Genomic DNA, 17,018 nt, shown 5'->3' with positions numbered 1-17,018 from the left:
TGCCTTCCTTGACATATCTTTTCTTGGCTGCATGTTCTTTGGAACTCTGGACGGCTTGGCCAAGCCTTTTTCCTTGTTCTTTTATGGAAGACAGAAAATTCTTCAGATTATTATAAACAATGTGTGAGCAAATGAGTGGTCTGCTCTAAAGGGGGCTCCTTCAATGTTCCTGGATGATACACTAGGGAGTCTGCCCACTTCCTTTCCAAAACTGGTGATGGAATTCTGACGGACATTGGGGCCACCAGGTGTGTGCATATGATTAGAAGCTGGGAACAGTCTCTGATGGATTTTGTGTCATTTAATGTCAAACCAGCGTCCCCGTAAGCCCATTCCTTCCTCACTGCTGTATAGTTGGGAGAAGCAGAGCTTTCAATCCCCAGCGTATGGCGTTTTGTTTTTTGTCGTGTTGCTCCTAGATAATGAATAGACAAGAATGCAAAAGAGAGGGCAAGCCACTGAATTTTACATAATTGCATATGAGATTAGACTATAACACTTGCAGATGTTTCTGACCATAGACTCATTTCACTTGGCCAACACAGTGGTTTCTGATTTTGATTTTAATTTCAATGCTTTTAAGAGAAAACGCATGGTCCATGGCTCCTATTGTCTTCATCTAATATGATTTACAGCCTTGGCTCCCGAAGGCACTGAGTTTATGACCCCTGGAGCTAGTAGTGATTCCTCCCGCCCCTGACATTTTTACGATTTTACCATACTGGAAAGGACAGGATAGTTGATAGGGAGAATGACTTAAAGGAATATAGGGATGGTTGGAAGGGAAAGTATTATCCCCTAATCAGGTCACTTTTGTGAGAATATTCAGGTATGCCCTAGGCATGAAACAGCTGTTTAGTGACTGGAAAATCAAGGTGGTTCCTAGCTGTGTTAGAAAGAGTGCAGCCAGAAAGAAGTTGCTGAGTTGTTAGGTTCTAAAGCCTGTGGACAAGGCAAAAATCATACATAGTTGCAAAGGGCAACCTTGAAAGTCAAGTTTCCTGTCTCTGTGAGCCTACAGCTTTGTTTGTTCTGCAACATGAAACCAGATTGGTTTGTCTTCATTTCCCAGATGAAAAAGTTGACATGCAGTATAAGGGTTGTGTTACACCAAAAATTTTTAAGCACTAGACTCACACAAATGAGATTTTGAACTTTTAAAAAATATAAACGATTAAGACAACTTAAAAAAAATCAACCAGCGATCAAGACACCTCCTCTGCTCCCTCCTTTCAAATTCTAATTCTGTGTTATTAGAAACCTTTATGCTTGTATATGCATATCAAATTTCTAAAAGGATACACCAAAAAAGCTTACTGTTGGTTATCTCCCGCAAGGGAAAATTGGGATGGGAATAACTGAGCAGTGAGGCAATCGTGAAATTATTACTCATTTTGACCCACCATGTTTTTATTTATTTATTTAACCAAGGGCGTCTTATCCATTTATAAATAAAAGAAAAATCTAAGGAAGCACACACATTCTTTCCTCCTCCCTGATTATGTATTCTTTTATTTGCTATAATCTTAAGAGTTGTCACATATGTTTGAAAAATTATATTTTCTCTAAACTTATCTCAAATTGTCCATTATTATTAGGTAGCATATAATTTAATTCAAGCATCAGATCATTCTGTAGGTCTCTTTTTCATGATCTTTCAGAGGAAAATAGAATCATTGTTTGCAATTGGGACCCCAAATTGTTTCCAGCTTAACCCTAAATAATCTAATTAAATGAACTTTAATTAACTATTGCCAAAACAAATAGATCTGTGTTGACCTTTGCTAGCAACACTGCAACACACTTGGAATCAAATGGTTTAGGTCTGGCTAGGGAAGGTGACGACTTCGGCCTCTGGAATACTAGGTCTGGAGTCTATGACTAAGCCAAAGAGGCAATAAAATAATGCTGAGCGGAACTGTGTTAAAATCATCCAGATGTCATGAACAAGTTGGCAGCCACTCATCTGTTTTCCCTACGTGTCTGTAAAGTGACACTACGTCTTTATGATCCCTGTTCTCCTGTTGACCAGAGCGATCATGCGTATATATTTTCCTTTGAACAGTCTGTATCTTCTATATTGTTGTTACAGCATCGTCATCATGCCTGCTGTGGTACAGTAAGTGGAGAACAGACCACACAGAAGAGAGGAAACTAAGAACCCTGGCCATCAGAGTCCATGGTTTCCAAGCTATCCAAATACATAAACATATCTGTCTGAACATAATGTTATAGGTAAACACTAAATAAACCTCCAGGATTGCTCTGAATCTTGCTGCTAAAGTCCTTCATAGAAGAGGTGTGGAAAGCAGAGAAAACATATATATATATTAGACACGTTCTTATAGAGCAAGTATGCAGTGGCCAAAGCAGACTAGGAAAGATCACACGTTAAGCCACAAGGGAAGTCTAAGCAATAATAACTTGTTAGTTTTGGTGAGTGGCTAACAATTTTCATGCGATGTGAAAAAGCATTGAACCGATTTCTCAAATTGAGCTTAATTCATTTGGATGAATGTGTTTTTCTTAATAGAAATGTTATGATTCACAGCAGGTTAAGTTTAACATCATTTATGCTCCTAACAAGGCTTGAGGCATATGGAGTAGGATTGGGGGAGCTTTTTGATGGATGAGGTGAGAAATGTCTTGACAGGATGCGGTAGAGATTGAGTACAACGTGTAACATCTCGCCTTGCCAAATACATTGATCGGTTATCTATCAGCTGATTCGTTGTGTCTTGGGGATATTGAAGAAACTGGTGGGTGGTTTTTGTCCTAAATGCTATTGTTGCAGCTGTGACAAGCACTTCAGTAGGTGGAGTCAACTACATTAAAGAAATAAACTACACTGATTCATCCTTCTCTCTCCATTCCCAGCAACTCATGAAGCTCCGCTGATTCATGAAGCTCCATGTCTCTCTATCCTTTCATCGCCACCACCAAAGGGATGATTGTCAGAAGTCTCCTAAGTGGCTTCCTTATTATTGTTATTTTTTAAATTCCAAAGCTCTCCCCACACTCACAACTCTTGCCAAGAGTCACCAGAACATGCCTTTTGATCACGCCTTTTCCTCATGGAAAACCTCCAGATGCTTCATTTTACTACCTAATGAAATCTAAACATCTCCGCGAAACTTCCAAGAACATCAGTCACAAGGTCCATCTCCTTATTCAAAATGACTTCTCACTGCTCTTTTTTTTTTAAGATATTTATTTATTTATTTTTGGCTGCGTCGGGTCTTAGTTGTGGCATGTGAGGTCTTTCGTTGCGACGCGCAGGCTTCTCTCTCTAGTTGTGGCACACGGGCTCCAGAGCGCGTGGGCTCTGTAGTTGAGGCGAGCGGGCTTAGTTGCTCCGCGGCACGTGGGATCTTAGTTCCCTGACCAGGAACCGAACCCGCTTCCCCTGCATTGGAAGGCGGATTCCTAACCACTGGACAACCAGGGAAGTCCCTCGCTGCTCTTTAATATCTTTTGTTTCCCTATAATCTGCTAAAGAGGAGGGGAAATTGAGAAAGGTAAGACAGGTAATGAGTGGGGAAAGAAGAAATTAATTAGCATTTTAAAATTCCAGTTCCTTCTGACCTTGTCTCACATATAACTGAGAAAAAATAGGCAGTGGATGCATTCCCCCCCTTAAAGAAACTGAAGTTAGGAGAGGTTTGCCCAAGTTACTACTTGCCCAATGCTAGAAAGCGGAGGGGTGGAGCTGGGATTCTGACCTAGGTCTGCCTGAGACCCTCCCTTTTTCCAATACCCCATTCATTGTGCTAAGGCAGGCTGCCCCCTCGCTCCCCACCTCTACCAGCCAGACCTGGAAGGCCCTACTTTCTGCCTCACTTTCAAGATCCAGTTCCCAAGACAATCTACTTGAGCCCTCCAGACCTCCCTAAGCCTCTCTGTCCTAAACTCCCCGAAAACTTAGTCCCTTTCCCTGACCCCCAAATTGGATAAGAAGTCCCTCCTCTGTGTTCCCATAACATCCTGTTTCTATCATACCATGTATTTTTTAAAAAATTTTATTTATTTATTTATTTATTCATTTATGGCTGTGTTGGGTCTTCGTTTCTGCGCGAGGGCTTTCTCTAGTCGCGGCAAGCGGGGGCCACTCTTCATCGCGGTGCGCGGGCCTCTCACTACCGCGGCCTCTCTTGTTGCGGAGCACAGGCTCCAGACGCGCATGCTCAGCATACCATGTATTTTTAAATAAACGTTTTTATTGATATATAACAAACAGATAGAAAATTCACGTATCATAAGTATTTAGCTTGATGAAATATCAAAAAGCAAAATTGCATCTGAAACCACCAAGATCAAGAAATTACCAGCACCTAGAAGACCACCCCCCTCACTTGCCCTTTTGATCATTATCTCCATCCTCCCCTCCCCAAAGACAATCAGATCCTGACTTTTAAATGGCTTTGTTTTGTTAGCCTGCTTTCAAATTTTATATAAATCAAATCATACAGTGTGGTTTCTATGTGTGTGAGATTTATTCCCTGTTGTTGCATATAGCATATAGCATTTTCATTATAGTATGGTATTCCATTATATTTACTCATTTATTCATCATATTTATGCATTTTGCTGTTGGTGGACATTTTGAATTGTTCCCATTTTGGGGCTAATATAAATAGTCCTACTGTGAATATTATTGCAAAATTTTTATTGAATATATGTGCACTCTTTGGGGTGCATATACCATCGAGTGAAACTACTGGGTCATAAGTTATAAATATGTCCATCTTTATTTAGTAGAAAATGCCAAACAGTCTTCCAAAATGGTTGTACTGATTTACACTCCCACTGCAATGTGTATTTCCAGCTGCATCTCATCTTCAACAACTGATAACGTCTACATTATAATTGCAAATTCTTTCTCCCTCCCCACCCCCCTTTCTCTTTCTCTCTCTTTGCCTAGCACAACACCTAGAAGGTATCTTTGTAAAGGTCTGGAGAAATAATAAGTGAATGACTAACAAGCACACAATTGTTTGCTTCTATATTCTTGTTGTCACCTTTTAGGTGACAACATTTTGCAGAGTATGTAGTGGTTACAAACATAGGCTTTGGGGCCAGACTGTCACGATTTGACTTCTAACCTAACCACGTCCCAGCAAATTACCTTTTTGTGCTAGTTTCTTCATTTTTGACATCACAGGGCTATTCTGAAGATTAAATAAATTTTGTATAAAGTACTTAGAAGAACGTCTGGCATACAGTACGAGCTCTATAGTATAAACTATTATTACTGCTATCTAATCCTTAGGGCCTGCATCCCATTAGACTCCCTAGAAATGAATTGGTTGGTGAGAATCTTTGTCATCCCCTCTGTGAAGCCTGCTCTAGGTAGCCAACCCCACAGAGAGCTTCTGGACATCTGAGGTTCCCTTTACCCTTCATTCATCAACTGCCTTATACCATGGGTAGGTACTGTGTCTCCCCAAGTATATGGCAAATTCCCTAAGCATGGTACTTGACTTATATTCATGGTAGCAGTGGTTTCAAAGTCCCATTTTAACTTGTGGGAATCTTAGCCGAATGTTCCCCCAAACCCATATTTGACCAGCTCCACCACTGAAAAACTATGGAGAAGTGAATTGTCCCTTTTACCAACCATAACGCTCAAATGTAGTTTCAAATGCTGACAGGGATGTGCCCCACAGCCCTAGATAAAAGATACCTCAGCACATATGCTATTTGACATCATAGTGTTTAGTAAATATTTGCCTTTTTTTTTTTTCAGTTGACCCCTTTTTCTTTCTGGACTTCCCTGTTCTTGCCCTGTTCCTTTCCCACCCACTTGTGTTTGATTTAATCTCCTCCTGTTTGTGTGACACTTGGGACTCCTCTGGCTCTTAGCAACTCTCCAGCAATGCAAATCAGATCTTACATAGTGACTGACTGAAGCCATAAACCAAATTTCTACCCTTAAAAAATTAAAAAGTTTTGTAATCCATGATTAACCCCTCTGAGTTATCTACAATTAGATGGGAGAGTCGCGGCTGCAAGACTTATGTTCAGATTAAAAAAGTGATTTAAGTACTTATTGTTCAAAGAGGAACTCTTAACTGTTATTGATCATGAGAATGAGGGGGAGATATGCAGAAAGCCTTTTTGTCAGGGCTAGCATCAGTCATTACTAGGACTTTAGATTTTCTTTGTCACCGTTGTCGATTTTGGCATTTGGGTTTGGTAAGGGGTTTAATATGCAGCTAATGTCTTTAGGGCAGAGCCGTAACTCAAATGCAGAGCTTGATCTGGGGTTCCCCTTCAGCAAGAAGTCATTGACTCAAGAGAGACAGACTAAGTGATCTCCAACACCTGTTCAACCCTTACAAGCCTTCTGGGAGAGGTGAGATATAAGAGCCATGATAAAAGGGAAAATGATCACTACTTTCCCTGGGGAAATCCCTGTGCAAACTAAGAGGTCAAGGTAGAGGGTGTGCAGTAGGCTTAGAGCAGCAGCAAGGCCAACTATTGGAGAATCCTGTGTATGCTAGGAAATTTGTGGAAGGCCTAGAAAAGTGAAAAAGTCCAAACAACGTGGACGCAAGATGATTATCTCCTAATATCAAGCCCCTTTCCTTTCTCCCACAGGAAATATTCCAATGGGATGAGCTCTAGGAAAGGCCTCTGAACATCAGTCGGGTGGGCCCATGCAGTGCTGGGTGCACACCAGCTTCAGTGGCTTCTGGTCCAAACCAGGGATGTGCCTCTGCGGGGTCCTTCTCTGAGCTGACACTGGACTTGTTTCGGCTCTGGTTACTCTCACGAACCAGGAGTCCTGCCGGCTCAGCACTTTGGGAACATAGCCATTTATGACAAACATCTTCACCCTCTTCAGTGGCATTCTCATATACTTACAGACCCGTTATCTTGATTTCCATTTTGACAAACTGCTTTATTGAAAGTCTGTCTTTCCCACCAGGATCTGTAAGGGCAGAGATTTGTCAGCTTTGCTCATTGCTTTATCCCCAGCACTCAGAATAGAGCCTGGCACAGGGAAGGCACCAAGTATTTGTTGAAAGAATTACCTGTTACTTCAGACAAGCCAAATGTCAGACAAACAGCCAACTTCACAGGGCAGGCCATAAATATAGGGAACATTACTTCATGGCTGTGCTTGAGAGAGTTAAATTGAAGGATTTGTTTGGATGGATTTATGGGTAATGACTGACATCATAAAATGCTGCTGAGAAGCCCCAAAAATAGAAACTGGCTTTAGAGAATCCCCTGGCGGTCCAGTGGTTAGGACTTTGTGTGCTTCCACTGCAGGGGGCATGGGTTCTCCCTGGTCTGGGAACTAAGATCCTGCAAGTCATGCAATGCAGCCTCCCACCAAGGAAAAAAAAAATTATTGGCTTTAAGACCACCCTATTCTCTCCTAGAGTCAGAAGTTGATGCTATTGGAGGAATCAAGCCACTGAGTTGTAAATTACAGCAGCATTTCCCTGGTTTTAAATTTTAAACAGATCTACTATTGCCCCCTTAACTGAAATTTACAAAATAACACACATGACACAATTTCTGCAAATATTTTTCAAGGTTTTATTGCAAACCAAAGTTGGTTTATCACACACAAAAAAAGGTGTGTGGTAGGGAGGGGGGAAAGAATTGTACATTATTATAACCATGTTAATTACAGTACATTAAAATGGTGGTTTACATTACAAACAAGCCTGTAAGTTTAAATATACTAGTGTTATAACCCAATGTACAGACTTTCTTTATACAATACATATAATTATCAGGAATGCAAAAAGAAACAAAAAACCAGAAACATAAATAATGCCCATTTTACAGGTGATATTTTAAACAATGAAAACACCAGGCTCTGACTGACAACTGGGGCATTGGTCCATAAAAATCTTTTCTAAAAATAGAAATATTTGTAGCAGCAATGCTTCTTTAAGCATCTGGATACAAGTCATTGCAAGACCATTTTCGATAAATTTTAGTTATTAACTATATCTTACAAAAAAAAAACAGCCTACACATAAATTTATCTTCCAAATATGGAAGAAACAAACAATGTCCCACGTTGTAGTGTCCTGCAAGTGTCACATTGATGCTTATAACTGAGTCCTTCTTTGAGCAAGCATACCACACTCATACGGCTGATCACACAGGAAGTCCACAAGGAAAAACAGAACGGAAACACTCGGCAACAGGAAGAACTTTGGAGCTAACACGATCTCATCAGAAAAGGCACGTTTCATAAGATTCGTTATATCACGGCCCAGGACAGACCTTCAGAAGCTCCTTCTCAGAACAAGCGTCCTCCTTCGAATGAGACCACTGCACCTGTCTGGGGCGGCCCTCTACTGCTCACTTCAGAGATAGCACCACATTGGAAGGAAGAATAAGGAAAACCCCACGAGCTCACTGAGGAGGATGTGCTCTTCGAAAAGCTTCCAGCAAACAGTGTGCAATAAGATTGCCAAGATGTGCAAGCTTCCAGGGATGTGCAAATTCTCTTCTAAGATGTCCTGTCAGCTGGCAGCTCTGCCAAAAGGCTAACTAAAAATATTTCAAAAACGCCCGTAAAATCCTTCGCAACCAACCCTAAGACCATTCAGAGGAAGGAGTCCATGGGAGGTGCGTAGGAAAAGCCCAGGAAGGCCTCGGCCGCTTCCTTGACGCTGGCTGTGAGGAGGATGCTGTCGGGCGACCGACCGATGGAGTTGGGGACCGGCTCTTCGGTAAACTCGGGATCAAAGTGCCGCAGGTCGCTGGGCCCACTCTGATGCAGGAAGGGAAGAAAGCAGACTCCATATGTCAAGAATTCACAGTGGAGGCAAGAAAGGGAAATGCTCATGCAGGCACCATATGGCAACTTCCACCATCATCAACCATTTCAAGCACAAAACCCAAAGGCCACACGAAGTTTAAACTATGAGGATAATGTTTACTTTCTGTCTTTTGCTACTGCAATTTATAAAATGTGTTGAAAAATAATGTGAGCTTTGTTGGGACAACAGTTCTACTTTTTTCTGTGGGTAAAATAATGGCTTACGAATGCCAAGTTATTCCTTGAGGGCCCTTCCCCTTCCACCACTACCAACAGCAACTCTAACTTAAAGAAATGCCCTTTGGGCCTGTGCACACTCACGAGAGAGATACTCACCACATTTGGGTTAAAAGGGGGAGTAATCTTCTTATTAATGAGATCATCCCAGTTAATTAGGGAGAAGAAGACGTGATTCTTAATCTCCATCTGTTGAGAAAGAAGCACAAATTTAGAAGAGTGAAATTCAAGAAGGGCAGTGAGGTCTAGTGCTCTACTCATACAGCCCAGGAGGAGAGGAAAAAATGACTCACAAAGTCATCCTTGGCACCAAGCCTCTTTGTCCTGTCCTTCTGCAGGAGGCCCTCCAGGACGTGTTTTGCAGAATTTGTAATATTTGGCTTCAACTGGAGGGGTTTGTTCAGAATGTTGTTGTACATCTCAGCTGTGTTTCGGCTATAAAAGGGAGGCTGAAAGAAGCAGGAAGATTACTTACTACTTAATTGGAAGTTTTGGAGAGCATCCATTACCAAGAAAGACTTAAATGTAATATATGAAGCTGGTTTTGACAAAGTCTATCACTTGATAGGTTTTCTTTACCCTGGATTTTTAAGTGTCTATATTTTGCCACCCTTATCAGGGGGTAGATGTTAATAAGCCATGTTTTTCACTCTCACATAGGTTAAGTGTGGTCACACCTAGTAAAATGTGAACTTACAAAAGAAAAAATCCACTAGGTAACGGTTTACCCTAAAATACCTATAGCTTAACCAATATGCCTCTCTCATCCGCATTTGATAAGCTTACTGATAGAGGGCAAGACGTGATGATCAGGTCTGCAATAGGGCTTGTGTGCCCAGATAAGTCTGGATTTTTACGACTACATTCTAGGGAGAAGTGTATCGACCCAGGGCAATACTCCACGATTTTCAATGGGCTACTCACCAGGCCATACAGCATCTCATATAAGACGGCCCCCAGACACCACCAGTCCACGGTCCTATCATAAGGCTGCTTATGAAGCACCTCAGGTGCAAGATACTGAAAGACAGACCAGGAAAAGAGAGTTTAGAGCCCCTGAAACTAGGCAATCCCAAGACCAGGCATGCACTTTGAAAGGGCTGAGAGACCCTGGGTCCACTTGGAGGATATATTTCTTTAAACTACTTCCTGATAAAACTGCTGGCTTTGAGGCTGACTGGCCACTTACATGTCCTGATATTCTGAAAGCTATTGCGCCCTCCTAAGATATCTTACTTAGGGGTTTAGAAACCTTTTATAGTGTGGATCTTACAAACAGCTCACTTTAATTAAAGCAACGTGAGGCCTTGGAATTTCTCATGCCTCCGACAGCCAGTGTATTTTACTTGCACTGAACTGGACTAAAACATCTCTGAAAACAGCTTACTCTTTTCAGTAGTTAAAAGTGTCACTGCAGTGATCCCTTCCTGGAGGACGGGGTGGACCAGGCATCCAATCAAGAGTTCGCCTACCTCGGGTGTGCCGCAGAAGGTGGACGTCGTGCCATTGTGTTCAATGTTCTCCTTGCAGAGTCCAAAGTCAGTAAGGACAATGTGTCCCTGTGAATCCAGCAAGATATTCTCTGGCTTTAAGTCTCTGTAAAAAAAAAAAAAAAAAGAATAGAAAAGTAGTCGTATAAGTTAATTTCACCGCATTAGCAATCCTCCGTAAAGATCATTACTAGGGCTACTAGGAGCACTTTACATTCACTGTAGTTGTGTTAGTGAATCTAAAAGGGAGTCCTTGTTCTGTTCATCTATTCTGGATGAGGCACAGTCCTCATTGGCTAGTTCCCTCGTGGCAGGGAGTCAAAAGATCGGTCACATGCTGGGGACCTGGTTTTAGGTGACCAAGTTGTGCCTAAACACAAATTATTTTAAGGCCCTGTCAAAGGCCGGGCTATGTCTCCTTTACACAAGGAAGGGAGCTTTCAGAGGTCTTGGGCTCACCTATAAACGATGTTCAGGGAGTGCAGGTAACCCAAGGCACTGGCTATTTCAGCAGCATAGAACCGAGCCCGTGGTTCCAGGAAGCATCGCTCCCTCTGGAGATGGTAGAACAACTGTAGGAGATAGAGCAGAGTTAGCCTGGGTTGCCAAAAACCCAGGACAATGCATTGAATCTGTCTTGACATATATAGCTAAAGAGGACAATTGCAGGAAGTGGCCCTAAATAGTTTATAAACTATCTGAAAGCTGGCAGGTTAAAGGAAATACTAAATCTGGTAACTTTTCCCCCACTAATTATCTTTTTAAAAACTTTCCTCTCAAATTAAAACAAAGCAGGCTATGCACGGACAGCCAGGGGTCGGCTCCCATCCCCTCTGCTCACCTCTCCACCGTTAATGTAGTCTAGGACAAAGTACAGTTTGTCAGCCGTCTGGAAAGAGAAGTGAAGGCCCACCAGGAAAGGGTGTTTCACGTTCTTCAGGAGGACATTCCGCTCCGACATAATATGCTTTTCCTAGAAAAAGGACAATGAAGATTTAGTGGCAAATTTTAACGTGGGGCCAAGATCGCAAGGTAATGTCTACTGAATGTCTATCTCCAAGCCCATCTCATACCTCCTTCTTTTTCAGGATCGCTTTCTTTTGTAAAACTTTGACTGCATAGAATGCTTCTTCGGCTTTGTGTCTTGCCAGGAGAACCTGAAATTTAAATTCAAAATCATTTTCCTGTTCACATCCAGGGAGATGTAAAATGAGCATATGAAAGACTATAAATAATGAGAGCTTCAGATGCGAAATTACCTTTCCAAAACTGCCCTTCCCGATCACTTTCAAGAAGTGAAAGTCAGATGGTTTAGCATGAGGATTGGATGATGGGCCCAGGTTAATTTGCTGAGAAGGACTTGGCTGGAAAATAAAAGGTTTTCTTTTAATATCCTTGCTTCAAAGGAAGATAGCGATTAATAAAGTATAGGCAATGCAAAAGGTGGTACATCTGCAAATGACAGGGGCAGGTGCCCAGACATCTATAAACACATTCCAAACTACTTTTCATCCATACATGCGAATATTTCAAATGAGAGTATGGAAATTGTATATAATCGTGTTGTTCTTAAGCAGATAACTTTTATGAAATATGTCTTCTAAAATACTCCACTGACACATACTTAAGTGCTTACGTCACTTGTTTGCCATGAACCAACGAGGCATTCCTGCCTTGATACTAACTGCTATTTTATAATTCATCAACACAGGCAAACTAACTGACTCATTTATAAGATTCTTCCACAGATGCATCACGAATAGAGAACACTTACTGGAGGAGAAGGGTTGGCATTCATGAGCTCAGGCTCCTGAGGTTGGGAGATTTTCAAAATGGACTGAACTTCAGGGCTGCAGAGAAGAAAGGAACAACGTTGAACATCCTAACTCGCCACACGAGGGCAGACCAACACCAATAGTGAATTTCTGGCTCAACCTTTCCAGAGAATTCAGTGTTTAAAAACACCCAAATCAATTACTCAGTGAGAGAAAATAATAGCCAAAATGATAAACCCAGTTAAACACAGAGGGTTGTTCTTCAAGGAGAGAGGGGGTGAATTAGGCAAACATGAAAATTTTATCGGGACTTCCCTGGTGGCGCAGTGGTTAAGAATCCCCCTGCTACCGTAGGGGACACGGGTTCGAGCCCCGGTCCGGGAAGATCCCACATGCCGCGGAGCAACTAGGCCCGTGTGCCACAACTACTGAGCCCGCGCGCCTAGAGCCCTTGTGCTCCGCAACAAGAGAAGCCGCCGCAATGAGAAGCCCACGCACCGCAACAAAGAGTACCCCCCGCGCACCACAACTAGGCCTGGGCACAGCAACGAAGACCCAACGGAGCCAGAAATAAATAAATGTATAAAAAAGAAAATCTTATCTTGCATTTCCAGAACAAGCCAAATCAGCAAATTCATTGTAATGCTTTAAATGTTTGAAATAATTAGAACTTAAAGAGAAAAGGGATCCCCAGCCTCGGTAAGTCGTCGGCTTCCTGATCAATATATTGATGAGGATGTCTTTACCGCTGGTAAATGGAAACTTCCCTACTTATCTTTATTTCCCCACGTCGCCCCACCAAACTTACTGTTTGCATGCATAGGAGTTATTGGCAATCTTCTGAATAAAGTCGTTCAGGCCCATCCTTCTCTGTTTCATGAAAGCTGCGAATTAGAGGAGAAACGTTTAGACGGCTTTGTAACATCCGACGCCACGCACACCAGTCTGATCCGGGACCTTCAAAACTTTCCACCTGGCGTAACCTAGAAGTCCAGTCGTATTCCTACACTCACCGATGAGAATTGCCACCATGCCCCTCATCCTGGAGTAAGTGAGGGTGTCCCTAGCAGCCTCGGTTTTCACCGTCATCACCACAGAGAGGGAGCACGAGGAGTCGTCAGACACGGGAGACCGGCTCAGCCAACGCTGCGCTCCGGCCGCGCCGCCGGCTTTATATACGTTCTGCCGCCGCGAGGGCGGGACCCACAAGACATGGAGGAGGCGGCGCTGGCCGGCACCGTAGCGACCCCGCCCCCGGCTGCCGCGCGATTTGCCCGGCGGCAAAGCGGCCGGCGGCGGGCGGTTCCGCCCCCGGCGAGAGGGGCCAGCCCGGAGCGGGGGCGGGGGGCGCGGGGGGCGCGGGGGGCGCGGGGACCGCCCCGGCAGGGCCCGGCGCAGGGCTGTTGTCGGCCTCGCTCGGCTCCCGGGCCGGAGAGGGGGAAACCGCCGGCGGAGGGGGTGGGGAGGGAGGGAGCGGCCGGGGTAATTTTCCACCTTTCTCATTTATTCCGTCCTGCGAGGAAATCAGAGTCGCGGCACATCAGGAAATCAGAGCGCTTTCTGCCGGGTGCGAGGCGATCGGGGTGGCTCTGTGCCCGCTCTGGCTTCTCAAACTCTCAGCTCGGATTCACTCCCGGCCCTGGCGCCGACCCCGACCCTCTCCCCTAATCCGCAAGGCAGCCTCCGCAGCCCTCGCCGGGCGGCCGCGCGCCACCAGCTGAGGTTATCTCTCGGGCGCAGGGCGGCAGCGCCGGCGGAGGGCGGCCCCGCACGCCCTTATCTCCGGCCCCAGCGTGGGGCCAGAGCGCCCGGCGCGTCCCCGGGTTCCCGCCGCCCTCCTACCCCTTCCCCATCTCTCCATCCTTGGTACTACCCCAAATACCCAGCCCCTCTCGCCCAATCCGAGCAACTAGTGGAGGAGTTGGTGAGACAAGCCCCCCGCGTGCCGGCAGCGGCGCTTACCCAGTCCGGTCAGCAAGAAGGACTCGCTCCTTTTCTGCGCCTCGGCCCTCTTTTTGTGGCGGGGCCGGAGCAGGGACTCGAGCCGGGCCCTGGCCAGCGCGCCCTGCATCTCCCCCATGGGCAGCGGCGGCCGGGCGCGCAGCGGGCAAGGGCGACCAGAGAACACTGACGTTTCCTTGAAGGAGCCGCCGTGACTCAGGCCGGGCAAGATTTCCTGCCCCGAGTCCCAAAACAAACAAATGGCCCTTGTGCACGGCCGAGCCGCTTCCGAAAACGCCTTTTTTGTGCTTTTGGCCCAAGCCAAGCAAGGCTGAAAAATCCCAGAACTTGGAAGAGGAGGAAGGAAGGAAAGAAAGAGAGAAGGGGGAGGGAGAGAGGTCAGGAATGTGGAGGGGAGGGGGCGGAAATAAAATTCGTCTCTGCACTAAAGGAAAAAAAAAAATCTGCATTTCACTTTTTTTTTTTTTACCTAAAGTAATCTTTGGGAACATTCTGTCCTTTCCGCATGTAATTTTTCCCCTTGCCTTTTTAATCCCCGCCATGCCAAAAACACGTGAGGAGGTGGCAAGTTAGGGGACAGACCTGGCGTGACCCTGGGGCGGTGCGGAGTCGGCATCCCAGGCATCGTCGACTCCTGAGGTTCCCTCTCCCGCTCCCCGACCTGAAAACTCCGTAAGGTCGCATCCCATTGTCTTCAAATCTCTTAGTTCGTGCCCGTCTTCCCTACCCCTCCTCCGGTTTAATTCAGGGCTGACCCCGCAGTCTTCTTACAGGTTTACCACCTCGCTCTTTCCCTCAATTCCCAGATAACTTGTGACTCGTTAACTCCTGAAAGATTAGCCGGGAGCCTCCTCCGCTCCAGAAAGTAAGGGAGGGAGCGAGGGAAGCTCTGCAGAGCAGCGGTGCGGTGCCTTCCAGTAACCCCGCCGCTGGGAGATGCCTGGGAGCTGCAGTCTGACCGCCGGTGGGAGGACTCGCGCCAGCGCCGGCGGGGAAGCCACGAGCACAACGACTGGGCCAAGAGCGGGGAGAGGGCTGCAAGTTACTAAGTTTGCAGGGCCGGGTACCTGGCGCTTGTCAGGGATGTCTGCGGTGCCTGCCCTGCCATGACCCCTTGCTGCCAACGGCCCTGCCATTTAAGGTTGCCTACTGGATCTGACACACTCCAAACTACTGTCAAACCAAGAATACATGTGAAGCGGTTTTTCTTTGGTCCTGGGCAGGAATTTGTTTCACAAACCAACCACCTTATTTGCCTTAACGTGATCTGTAGCCTCAACTGCTTTACAGCAGCCTCAAACTGGCAGAAGAGAACACACATCCTCTGTGCTGGAGACTGGCGGGGAAATTTTCCTCAGCACCCACTCTTTGAAAAGCACTTACTATTCCCTGAAACTGACACTCCAACCCAAAGCAAGGTTTAGGAAACTCCAAATCACAGTAACTGGCCCATTTCTGCTTCCTCTTTCATGAATTCTTCATATAACATGACTGTGTTATTGCCAGTACCCCCGTATCCCACGCTCCACTTCAACTAGCCTAGGCCAGCCCTGCTCCCACCCGGTTCCTTCCCCTTTTGAGAGAGCAAAATTTTTGAAGAATGACCAGAAACACCAAACTGCACCAAGATTTCTGCCTGTTTGTTTTTTAAACATTAGATTAAGAAACCTCCAGCGACTCACCTCCTGTGCCCTCCCCATGCCAAGTAACCCCAAATCCTCTGAAGCATCTTTGTTTTGCCCATTTCATCCAAATTATCTTAATAAAAGCAGACAAACCTTTCAAAGGGGATTTTATAGCCTCCTGTTTCATTCTTCAGGTTGCCTAGGATATGAAGCTTGGGGATTCCTTTCTGGAGGCTGGAGGTAGAGCTTAGTTATGGCTGGAGTAGCCTCCCTGCTATGTGCCTGATAGGGCTGGAAGCTGAGATGACAAGGGAGCACGAGTCAGAGGCGGCTGTCCCAGCTCTGTTATGAACCCCACTTTATATAAAGGCAATTTACATACAGGAAGGGAGCAAGCTGCAAAGTTCAACACGGGGCCATTTATTCCCTTCGTTGCAACGTCATCTAGAAAATTACAGTCATCAGTGCCCTGGGTTTATTACACCCCCAGCAAGACACACAAGAAATGTAACTTGACTGATTATCATCACAAATCAGTCCAGAAAAAATTCAAAACACATGCACAGAGTTCATTTTCTCAAAGAGGCTCTGCTCGCATTCCAGGAGGAACGTGGAATTTAAGTTAGAGGGCTCTAAGTGGAACAGAGAAGAGGCACAACCATATGATTTGTGGTTGGAACAGAAAAGTATCGTCTGCTGTGCTCCCTCCTCCCCCTACACTAATGTGCAGCCGTTGGAGACGGATGGTCTGCTAAACTTATCATTTAACGGAGAGAATCAAGTTGTTGAGACTGGCTTTTCTTCCAACCGGATACCTGATGGGTGGAGCAGGAGCCCCCTGTTCTGTCCCAGCAACCTACTAAGACTTCCGAACAGGAAGGTGACACACGGCGGCGGGTGTATGGGGTGGGGGGAGGTACGCGGGGGAACTGTGTGTGACGCGCGCCTAACTCTTCACAGGCTTTAGGTTGTCCTGTGGCTGTTATTCAAACGCTTGATCTGTTCTTCCTTCCTGTCGCCAGCCTCTTTCTTTGGTTCAGAGAGTGCTCCTACCGGGAGAAATCCGGCCCCTTCCCTCCTACACCCTGGTGGCGAAGTGGCCCGAGTTACGTCACCAGTATCTGCTTGTAAATAC

The 17,018-nt window shown here is 45.3% G+C and overlaps 1 protein-coding gene across 4 annotated transcripts; it reads right to left on the bottom strand.

Annotated features, from left to right (window-relative positions):
- Positions 1 to 7,527: 7,527 nt before the first annotated feature.
- On the bottom strand, positions 7,528 to 16,209 carry LOC133102602 (serine/threonine-protein kinase Sgk1). 4 transcript variants are annotated; one of them, XM_061207641.1, is made up of 13 exons: positions 14,841 to 15,747; positions 14,259 to 14,584; positions 13,105 to 13,180; positions 12,296 to 12,371; positions 11,781 to 11,885; positions 11,595 to 11,678; positions 11,363 to 11,494; positions 10,981 to 11,093; positions 10,504 to 10,627; positions 9,956 to 10,051; positions 9,325 to 9,480; positions 9,131 to 9,220; positions 7,528 to 8,746 (listed from the first exon to the last, which is right to left on the bottom strand). In XM_061207641.1, the coding sequence occupies exons 1-13, from the start codon at positions 14,945 to 14,947 to the stop codon at positions 8,579 to 8,581; spliced, it is 1,653 nt and encodes a 550-aa protein (XP_061063624.1). In that variant the 5' UTR covers positions 14,948 to 15,747; the 3' UTR covers positions 7,528 to 8,578. The 4 variants fall into 4 exon arrangements, with proteins under 4 accessions (XP_061063624.1, XP_061063623.1, XP_061063625.1 ...); XM_061207640.1 differs by lacking the exon at positions 14,841 to 15,747 and adding an exon at positions 13,310 to 13,809 and having other exon boundaries at positions 14,259 to 14,345; XM_061207642.1 differs by lacking the exons at positions 14,259 to 14,584; positions 14,841 to 15,747 and adding an exon at positions 16,037 to 16,209.
- Between the last annotated feature and the right edge of the window lie 809 nt (positions 16,210 to 17,018).

Source organism: Eubalaena glacialis, chromosome 12 (assembly GCF_028564815.1).
Source record: "Eubalaena glacialis isolate mEubGla1 chromosome 12, mEubGla1.1.hap2.+ XY, whole genome shotgun sequence".
In the NCBI taxonomy this organism is placed as follows: Eukaryota; Metazoa; Chordata; class Mammalia; order Artiodactyla; family Balaenidae; genus Eubalaena; species Eubalaena glacialis.
The sequence above is the reverse complement of the archived record's forward strand: the minus strand, read 5'-3'. Positions and strand labels throughout refer to the sequence as shown.

Excerpts from the sequence above, each read along its gene's own strand:
- LOC133102602 (XM_061207640.1), bottom strand. The coding sequence starts at position 13,799 with ATGAGAAAGGTGGAAAATTACCCCGGCCGCTCCCTCCCTCCCCACCCC. Across the intron at positions 12,372-13,104 it reads AACTCCTATGCATGCAAACA|CCCTGAAGTTCAGTCCATTT; the intron begins GTAAGTTTGGTG and ends TCTTCTCTGCAG. Across the intron at positions 11,495-11,594 it reads CGATCCTGAAAAAGAAGGAG|GAAAAGCATATTATGTCGGA; the intron begins GTATGAGATGGG and ends TCCTTTTTCTAG.